This window comes from Borostomias antarcticus, assembly GCF_949987555.1.
Source record: "Borostomias antarcticus genome assembly, chromosome: 11".
NCBI classification, from domain to species: Eukaryota; Metazoa; Chordata; class Actinopteri; order Stomiiformes; family Stomiidae; genus Borostomias; species Borostomias antarcticus.
This window is the reverse complement of record NC_140244.1, coordinates 22,586,504-22,597,590: the sequence shown is the minus strand read 5'-3', so window position 1 is coordinate 22,597,590 and position 11,087 is coordinate 22,586,504. Positions and strand designations below refer to the sequence as shown.

General features: G+C 45.3%; 1 protein-coding gene across 1 annotated transcript; it reads right to left on the bottom strand.

Moving 5' to 3' along the window:
• Positions 1-1,553: 1,553 nt before the first annotated feature.
• LOC311315503 (peroxisome proliferator-activated receptor gamma-like) lies at positions 1,554-4,779 on the bottom strand (the record flags this gene model as incomplete). Its single annotated transcript, XM_084446172.1, has 6 exons — positions 1,554-1,801; positions 2,182-2,686; positions 3,319-3,515; positions 3,953-4,091; positions 4,308-4,498; positions 4,620-4,779. 6 exons carry the CDS (start codon positions 4,777-4,779, stop codon positions 1,554-1,556), a joined length of 1,440 nt encoding a protein of 479 aa, XP_084302298.1.
• Positions 4,780-11,087: the final 6,308 nt, after the last annotated feature.

Sequence of the window (11,087 nt, the reverse complement as noted above, 5' to 3'; positions counted from 1 at the left end):
AGAATTGGGCAATGTCAGTACGTATGCCACGGCCAATAGCACGTCCACTGGAACAACTGCCAACCAACCAGTGAAGGACACACGGCAGAGTATTATATTAAGATATTGCGATGGCTACGCTGTTTTTGTTCTTGGGTCATTTGACCCAACATCAAGGATGATGATGTGAGGTAGACCTAAGCGTTTTGTAATGCCCCCCCCCCATCTCGCCCTCCGGTAATTTCATCGAATCACGCAGGTCTCAAAAAACCCACACTGCAGAGGGAAAAATAACACTGGCGTCATCGAAAGTGGAGAAACACAAAACCAGAACCATCTGCTGATCGCTTGCCTACTATTTCTGAGTGCATTTTCTATCTTTGTGGTTTAATTCTGTTCTCTGGCTGCCAGTAAAGACACCTCAGAATGAGTAACCAGCATCAATACAACACAGAGGTAGATCCCTGACAGACGAAGGGCGCCACCTGGTGGATCTACAGTAGTGTGACCGTGTTGAGTTCAGCCTGCTTGGACATCACTGTCACTGTGCATCATACACTCACGCTCAGAACATCATAATCTCATCCATCGTATACCCGTACATGCACAACCTCCTCCACACATGGCATGGTATTGTAGACGTGACTTGCAGGGACATGTTTGCAGGGAGACAGGAACAGCAGTGGCCATGGTGAGGGACAGTAGCTCGCGGGTATGAACAGAGACGGTGGTGGCCGGGGGACGGGCAGATCCCTGGAGCTGATGTCCTTCCTCAGGATGATCTCTTTGGATGTCTCCCTCAGCACAGATGGCCTACAGGTCAAGGGTCAGCTAGCTCTATACTGGCTGTGTGGTTCAATCCAATTGTGCCTGGGATCACAGTGCCTGAACAAACCAACAAACACACTCTTGAAGGAACGATGCATGCCTTTGGGATCCAATCATTCTCAGGTGCAAAATCGAACGGGGTAATGACACTGTGCCATGTCAGGGACAAATCATGTAGAATGTGTTGTCGCCTACAGAAGTGTGGAAAACATACAGGGGGGGGTATTGCGTAACAGAGGGAAGTTGTCGTGTTGCATAACCTCCACCAGATGGAAACAGTGAACTGCAAGGAGGATACTGGCATCATTGCATTGATCCTGAACCAGAAATGTGTTTTGCCATGTTGAAGCAGATGATAATAGATGGCACAAGAAAGTATTTGTCTAGAACGTGACGTATTTTTAGTACATGCAAGATGGGTAAGAGATGCAGGCATGAACTATACTGAGTACAGCTGACGGAAAAGCAATGCGTGCATGTACATATTCTATCCATTATAAAGACAATATCAAAATGTTCGCACTCATCCCCTCTTGGTCACAACAGTTTCCCCTTGGGGATTAATAAAGTACATATCTATCTATCTATATCCATCCACCCACCCACTCCCCTCCCTCCCTCCCTCCCTCCCTTGGGGATTAATAAAGTTATCTATTTCTCTCTCTCTCTTTCTCTCTCTCTCTCTCTGTCTCTCTCTCTCTCTCTAGTGGAGAAGCTCCCATTCTGAGCGTTGCTGGTGGCGACGTCTAGTACAGGTCGCTCATGATCTCCTTCAGCAGGGGGTGCAGACACATCTCCTGCTCCGTCTTCTTCAGGAGGTGGATGAGGCGCACGTGGTCGGCCACCAGCGGCCGCAGGTCCGTCACCCTCTGCAGGAGCTTGGCGAAGAGCTGCGGGCAGTCAGGGTGCAGGGTCTTCAGCTGCAGCTCCAGCGCCTGCAGCAGCGTGTCCTGGAGGTCCTCGATGGGCCTCACGTCCACCAGGCCCGGACGGTCTTCACACCCACAGAGGGAGGGAGGGGGGGGGGGAGTTGTCACGTTATCAAGGTTTTTGCACTTTTACTTTAGCACTGGTTAAGCTCTTAGGTGCTTAGAAAGGAGATGCATTCATCTTTTCTAGCAAATGGTAGTTACCTTGACTACCTACGTTGAAAGCACTTATTGTAAATCACTTTGGATAAAAGTGTCTGCTAAATGGCTAATGTAACAATGTCAAGGCCAAAGGAAGCCTTGACGTATAACAATGGTTCACCAATGCCTTATCATATCACCATGAGAATTCAAGACATGTAAGCAATATCTTTTGAGTATATTCATAATTAGACAAGTATCTAACATATTCTAATCTACCAGAGAAACTGATGGGAATATTGACCTCCACAGAGAAGGATTACAGCGAGGAAGAGTGCAATGTCATTTTCATCCAGCTCCAGCATGTTGAACTTCACAGCAAACTCAAACTTGGGCTCCATCATCTGGCAGAAGGGCCTGCGCAGGCTCTTGAAGAACTCGCGGGTGAGGAAGATCTGCCCGTAGGCGAACAGCGTGCCATCTTTGTTCATGAGCGGCGCCAGCATAATCATCATGACCTCGATCGCCCCGTACTTCAGCAGGGTCACCTGGTCGTTCATGTCCAGCTCGGTGAAGCCCGGGATGCTCTTGGCGAACTCGGTGAGCTCGCGCACAGCCTCGGCCGAGCGGAACTGCACCCTGCGGAAGAAGGAGAGCTCCAGCTCCCTGGGCGGCTCCCGGGAGCAGAGGGCAGGGGGCGGGGCTGCGCTGGTCTGCTCGGGCCCCTGCTGATCCACCACCAGCAGCTGTTTGCAGGTGAGATAGTCCTGGCCCGCCATCAGGGTCTTCATGTCATGGATGACAAAAGGCTGAAATGAAAGGGGTTTGATTACACTTTCTGGAAATGGTGCACAGAGAGCACAGACCTCCGCCCCTGAATGCATTCTGTGGCCATGTGCCAAAATGTAATGGGTTTTAATTTGAGCCATGCTCCACCCCTCCACCGAGTTTCACGAAAAGCGGTCTAGTAGTTTTAGCATAAACCTGGTGTAAATAATGAATGGGGGTGAATGGCCGGCCGTGTTTGGGTGGCTTGTGAACCCGGCTCATGATTCGGATCTGCTCCAAAATGTAATGGGTTCTAACTTGGCCCCTCCACCGAGTTTCATGAAAATCAAAATCCAAAAACATCCTCTCGCTCTGCTCTGATGGAAATCAAAATGGAATACAAAATTTCCGACTTTTGGATCACTTTCCTGAGAGTGTGTATCGCACTCTGATTTGGGAACAGACAATATGTCTAAAATAAAAATGTCTGTCTATTGAATATTTTCTCTTTGAGTTGTCTCACAACCACAAAACTGTAGTTTCCTGCTGTACTAGTTCCTACTGTATACGTCTGATGCTTGACAGCGTGTGAACAAGGGACTGTAATGGGGTCATAGTAACAAAAACCTCGAGGACAGTCGTGCATGGAGACCGGTGAGGATGCGGTCCTTACTGTGTAGCCGTGGGCTTTCCCAGAGAGGATGGCCCGGGCCTTGCTCTTGGTCAAGGGGAAGTGTTTGTGGTAGGAGGTGAGCAGGAGCTTGGCCAGGGCCCTCAAGTCTGCTGACTCAGGGCTGCTGGGCTCCACCTCCAGGTGCTCCGCCAGCAGCTTCTGCTTCTGCCCCTGGGGCATACGGCCAAACCGGATGGCTGGGGGATGAAACGGAGAGGCCGGAGTGGTTGGAGCAACAAACACATTAGTAACCTTTGACTGTATGAGTGAGCATTCCTGCTGTGATTGCGTAATGAATACAGTAGCCCTACAACATGGACCTTTTATTTCTCCTTGTTGAATCTCAGACTGGAATTACAAGCCATGTGATCTGTACTAATTAATTTCTCATTTAACTATTCAAATTATCAAATGATTGTAGCCCATTACAAAAGAGCAGCATTCCACCACAACAGATGTTGAGCCACAAGGTCACATTTACTTGTACCATCTTACTGTATGGCTGTTTGCTATTCCTCTAAAAAAGAAGTTTCAAGCCCGAGTTCTAACCTTACATACAGTAACCTGTAAGGAAATTGTTCTGACTAAATATTGATTCGTGTTGGACATGCTCCCCCCAAAAAATGCCACTTACCATCATGTGACATGCCCACTAGTAAACATTTCTGAAAGCGACAGTACTGGCACTTATTGCGAGTCTTCCTGTGAATGCGACAGTGCAGGTCACATGGTTCATACATCAGTTTCAACCGTACGGTTCTACTGAAGAACCCCTGAAGGGTAGACAGAGAACACATTTAACAACAATCTCATTTATTAGAGGCCTTTAGTAAGCTCTTTGATCATCTTTGTTTGTAATTGTACCCCTTCTATAACAAAAGACTCAATTCTGAAGTCAAGGACATGTTTCATAATTGCATCCATTTTGGAAACTTTAAAATATACAGGGAACGGCTTAGTACCACTCAACGATATGTTGATAGTCCTACCTTGCAGCCCTCACAGGCATGGACACCGTAGTGGAAGCCAGAGGCCTTGTCCCCACACACCCTGCAGGCGAGGGCCCGCTGGTGGCTGGATGTGTGTGTGGCAGCGGGGGGCTTGGAGTGAGCTGGGGGTCTCCTCTGGCCCAGGCTGAGGTCCTGATACTGAGACGGGGGGGACTCGGCTTTCACTGAAGCTGAACAAAGAGACAGATACAGAGATTTCTAGCAGGAGGGAAGACTTTTCCACTGCTTTCGCGAGTCATAGAACAACATCTTGGATAGGGAAATGGTAGCAGCGCTGCGCCGTGGTCTTACTGTGGTACTGGTTGAGTGTGTCGTGGTGCGGGTGGCTGTGTGAGTGCGCTCTGTCCATGCTGGGCTGGGGACTGTAGTCTGGATAGGGAGCGTAAGGGTACTCGATGGTAAACGGAGATGTCATGTCAAAGGGGCTCACTCTGGTGTCCATCTCTGCCATCTTCCGGGGTCGTGGCCCAAACATCATGGCATAAGCATGCCTCTGTGAAACCAGGGAACAGAGGAACTGTGGAAGAAATTAATAATCCAATCTTGAAAATGACGGCAATGTTTCTCTCTGACCAGGACAGTCAGATAACACAGTTAGACGAAATCAGAAATGCTGATTCATTATTGGTACAGAAGAGATCAAAAAGTCAGGAGATGAGCTTGTCTTGTTTTGGTTCCATCAGAAGACAAAACAGAATCAAGAAGTCCTTCATACAGGTCACAGCAGTACTCTGGTCAAGGGCAGGAGAGAGAAGCTAGAACACAGACATAACTCATCCCTGACTGCTACAACATTATAGGCAAAAGCAATATACTTTAAAAGCAAGCAAGAACAATGGCCTACAGTATGTAATCTTGAATAAGGCAAGCAAAATCAATAACATTTCCACAGAAATAACTTCCACAGAACACATGAACAGGACAGTAAAATACAGAACAAAACAGATATATTTCATAGTTCAATATATTGCATAGCTTTCATGATAGACCCAATAGTAGTTGAAGGTTAACTACATTAAGAAGTATTATGACTCCGGCCAAATAGGTCAAATGAATAATTGGCAAGAGTTAATAACTGCAACTAGACAATTCCAAAATAACCTGAATGCCAGAATATGCATTATGTCTATTTCTATTTGTTATTTCTATTTGTCTGTTATTTATATTTGAAAATACAGACAAGCCCTTGTAAGACCGATCATTCATTAAGCTCACCAAGGGGTTAAAAGGTTAGAGATTACAACAGAAAAGAAAGTGAAGATTAACTGTGCTCATCTACAGGAAGTCCCATTGGTCTATATGTTCACATTACCTTCTAAAAGATCTCAGGATGATTGTCTATTAAAAACAGCAGACTCAATTATTTCATTTCAGTCCACAGATGTGAATGCACTGTATATGAACTATCACATTTCCATATGACACCATTCTCTCATAAACCTTCACACACAGTAAACTGGCTCACATTAAAACAGACAATATTCTTGTGATGAGAATGAGATTACCAACCTGCCTAAAGATCTGTAGCGCAACTCTTAATCAAATTGTTCTTTGTTTTCCTACAAATCATCAGGGAATTCCAGACTTCCAACAGATATCATGACAGACAGCTTTTTGCCAGTGTAGTCCAAGTTCCCCTCCTCCTCCTAACTCCTTCCCACTCCTACTCACACGCTGGACTTTGCAGTCAGAAGATCAAACACACTATACTGTAATTGTAGGGATCTTTCAAGTAGACTACTGGCCTACAGAACATTAAAATAGGCCTACAATGGAAGATCAATGTTCAAAATGGCAAGTATTTGATATGAATCCCTTCCCAGTAAGGTGAATAAACATTTTGTAAAAAATAAAAAAAAGGCTTCACGATAGAATTCAGATTAAAAAGGAAACTATTATTATTATTATTATTATTATTATTATTAGTAGTAGTATTAACTATGTAATATCTGTCTGTTCTCACTTTGAAACAATACATTTACATGTAGTTTCAATGTAGTTCCATGTTCCATATGTGATTACCTGCAGCTTGGACATTTCATTGTACACTACATGGTACCTGCATCTTCTACACATGAGAAACATCTCTTTCAAGCCTTTCAAAAAGTAAGAACACTCACAGGCCATGATTTGTATTCACAAGCGCTGCCAACAAAGACTCTCTGCCATCTGCAAACCCAGAGCACTTTCCGTTGCCCCACATCTGCTCTGCAAGGGATCAATCAGATAGACACCCTCGATGGTGAAGCACGATCTAAAATGTCTCCTCTTCCCACAGCTCTTCCCAGGTGACCTTTCTCTTCTCCGCTCTTTCCCGTCTCATCCACTGCCCTTGCCTGAGCGATGGCGTGCAGCGTACGGCCTTCTCCAGCTGGCGTATCTCCTGTGCTGCAAGCCTGCGTCTCTGAGGCAGAGTAGCGTTGTTCCAGGCAGGTGCGCTGACCCCAAGGTCAAGACCACCCCTCCCTCGCTGCACACGGCTCACGATGTCCCGCTGCTTGAGCGCTGCCTTTGCCTGCTCAGTTGCTTCTGCTGGTGTTCACTTCCTCCCATTACATTACATTACAGTTATCAGCTGACACTTTTATCCCAAGCGATTTACAATAATTGCATTTTTGAAAAAGCCAATTTACTACTACTTGCCAGAACTCACAAGTGCATCTCCTTTCTAAAACAAGTGACTAAGAGCATCTAGTGCTGAAGGCAAAGTGCAAGAATAACAATCTAAAATTGCAGTAAGTGCTTAAGAGGGAGGATTGTGGTAGTACCTCTTGAAGAGATAAGTTTTGAGCCTGCGGCGAAAAATAGGCAGTGACTCTACTGTCCTGACGTCGGTGGGCAGTTAACTCCACCACTGCGGCGCCAGGACAGAGAAGAGCCATGACCGCGTCGATCGACCGCAGGGGCCTCCCATTAGCCAGGATGGGGGCAGCTTGAGCTACAAGTGGATCCCTCAACCCTGTTAGCATCATCTCCAGCCTTGCTTTGGCGCACTTGTTCTCCTCTGAGGGATGCGTTGTACCACCTACCTAGTTTCTTCACAGGCTTCTCGGAGACGGTTGGAATCGTCTCATCACCGATGTAAAAGCATTGGTCTGACAGCTTCCCATTGACGATGGAGAGGCTTCTGGACTTGCTCGGCTTGATCTAGCCAGCTCGATGTTCTCTTGCAGCTTCCATCAGTACCCCCGCAACCCTCTCTCCACTCTGCTTCCATCAGTACACAAATACACATCCCTGGCCTGGAAACCTACATGCTTTAGCAGGAGCTCTGCCAGAGCATCACCTAACAAAGCGCTCCGATAATTATCGTGTCATTATATGTTGTGTACTGTAGGTATGTGTGCTTAAAGGTGGATGGTGCTGGGATATACGGTATCTGTATGGGGTGGGGGTAGGGTGATAAGTGTATAAATTATATTTGTGTATATTGTATCTATGTTGTGTTCATGTGAGGAGACGTATTGACGTGGAAACATAAGGACAATAAAGTAATCTATCTATCTATCTATCTATCTATCTATCTAGTGTATCTATCTATCTATCTATCTATCTATCTATCTATCTATCTATCTATCTATCTATCTATCTATCTATCTATCTATCTATCTATCTATCTATCTATCTATCTATCTATCTATCTATCTATCTATCCATCCATCCTTAAATCCTTAAGAATCTTTAAATTGTTGATGACCTCTGAATAAGTTAACATTGTGCACATTGACACGTCAACTTTATTAAAGTTTACAATAAGACTACAGAAACATAAATGGAAACAACCATGCAAACCACAGACTTGAAGAGAAGCAACAATATTTTCACAAACATATCAGGTAGGAAGCATGATTTCACATAATATACATTCAATGTAAATGACCTGGCATTAATTATGTGGTAATTATGGTTATGTTTCCTGCTTCTGATAAAACATGCTGTTAAGTGAATTGAGATGTAAGTATGGCAGACGTTGTTCAATACATTTACAATAAGGCTTCACCATGAAAAGGCATAAGACATGAAAGATGTTACACTTGCTATGCATCTCTGCCGGAGTACAGGGCACCTGTCTTGCTGATTATGCTGTACCTCTGAGCCCATTAGTGACTACATCACTGTATGGTTGACCTTTGTGCACACTCAATATCAATGAAATAGCATAATCTACTGTACTGAAAGTAAGTTATGTACCACGCAGGACTGTCAAAGCACAATGACGACACAGGTGAGAAACCGTTTTGATGCATGACTTTTGACTCCTCTGGGGATCTGATTGGTCAGCTGGTGTCTAGTCAGAGAACAGGCTGGCAAAAGACTTCCTCAGGTTGCGGATGGTCTCAGCCTTGGCCACGTCTTCGCTGGCTGTGCGGAAGAAGGATGTTTCCTTCAGACCGAAGGCACTCGACAGGGAATGCGATTTACTGGGAAGCAAAACAAAGAGTTGTGTTAAGTGGAAAGACTGACACGATAGTCTCTTGGAGAAACGGCATCCTAGACATATCGAGTGGAGATAATGTATCTTGGCTCTGCTATAGAGTTTAGTACTGACCGAATGAAGTTTACAGCATGACTGTTCATATTCACATTAACAGTCTATTCAAATTCTGCTCTTACTTCAGTTGTGGATGTGCCTGTCTCTTCTCCTCTGCAACTGTCTGCTCCAGCGGCAGTCGGCTCTCCTCGGAGCTCGAGGCCTTCCCCGGCGCCTGAGACGGCGGTTTACTTTGCTCTGGCTGGGCCCGAGGAGCAGCCTCAGACTCGGGTTGGACCTGCGGCTGGGAATCGCTGCGTCCCGGGGGGACGGGGCCGGCAGGCTGCGGGGGGGCCTCCGGGCCCCCTGCTGTGGCCTTGCCCTGATTGGCCGACTGGGGCTGGGATGGCTGTGTGGTTGAGGTGGGCGGTGGGCCTGGCTGGTCCTTAGCCAAGGCTTTATGGGCGGACTTTGTAGGCCTCTGACTTTGCGATAGGGACCCCTGGGGATCCACTTGGCCCCCTGGTTTCAGTACAAGAAACACTTCATGATACAGTACATGAGCATCTTTGCTGTGAGAGAGAGGATACTCAATCATGTCCCTCTGGTTTGAATTTGTTTTTAGTCTACTCTTTGCTCCCAAATTCACAATGAAACGTGACAGTCTTGAATTCACAGTGTTAACAGGGAGGTAAAAGCCACAGGGAAGGCACATGAAGCAGAGGGCGAACAGTATCACAGTACCGCAACTGTCCAGCTCTCCATGCATTAGAAGCGCACATGCTTCGCGGTTAGACAATACGAGGCATCAGAGGCTTAAGATGGAAGGTTGACGAAGCAATAACTTTGTTCATTCACTCGGCTCTCCCCACTTTTGATGTTATCATATGATTGATTAAGACTTAAGAGCGATCTTACATACTACTGATTAATTTTGCCTTATTTTGTTAGTGGGGTATAATAGACTAGGTAGTATACACTGACTGTCATTGTGTACTGACAGGGTTGTATGTCTCAGTATCTCCCACGGGACTATTAAATTGAACATATAAAGTTGTGCTACAATGTGACATTGACAACCATAACAAATATGGCAACAAAGATACCATACATACTGTATATTGCAAAGGAAACTTTATTGCCAGTGACATGAGGGAAATATCCATGAGGGGCATTTTCCACAATGATATTGTAATCCTCTGTACTGGATTTTAAAACAGTCCAACACCAGTTCCAAGAGTACACACAGTTAGTGGGCTACCCATGGTCCCAAATAGCTGCAATCCAGCAGTTTGGAAAAATTAGGATGGCTGACCTGACTTTATAAATATTGTACCGATACCTTTGATAAAGAGTCACACGACAAAAACCTCAACATGCAAACTATTAAGGACCGTGGTGTGTCTGCTCTACCCTCCCCGGTGTAGAAATATCATGGCATATTTCCTACAGATCAGAACAACATCCAGAAAGCCACAGGCAAGGCTTTTACAAGGTTAGTCTCCAGGTTACTCTCACAGACACAATGGCAGTTAATACACCTTAGAAAAGAATTGCACACCGAGCTTGCTGAACATATTGTACAATAGTAACAAACAAATATATTGCTGATGAGACACAAATCTATAGTTATTGGTTGGGGTGTCTATTAAGTTGTGTGACCATAGAAGGGAATAGGAAAGGTGTACAGCCTCTACAATAGTCACCCAACAACTATAAAGTGATCTGGTGTTATTTTAATGTAACAGTGTTCGCTGGGCCAAATGTGGATACATTTGTAGATATAGCTGTGAGAACCATGGAGGAAGATCCATGCTGTATATTGCACTTCTCTATCAACTTAAAGAAGTAGCATGATAAGGCAAATGAGTCACATCACGCTAGGGCAGTATTATAAGCATAACTGTAAAAAGCAAGGCAGACCAAAGCATGGTTGTCATGACAACAATAGATCATGGTCCGCACGAACAGCATTGTGGTTAGATCTAAATTCATATCCATTATTTATACAACCCCTCAGAGCGCTCAGCACAATCACGTCTTCTGCTTGACAATATAACTGAAAGCAATCGGTCTTATGAGGCCGTTGACTACTCACTGAAACCTTACAATTTGGTGCAATGTTATTGTCACATATTTGTTAACATTGAAACATTTCTTTCTCGCCGTACTCTAACAATATAACATATAGTCTCCCAGTCCAACTACAGCTGCCTTCACTCACTCCCTACTATTTACACTGGGGGACTGTGCAAAAGTGTGACCAAGTGCTGAGTTATAATAAGTGA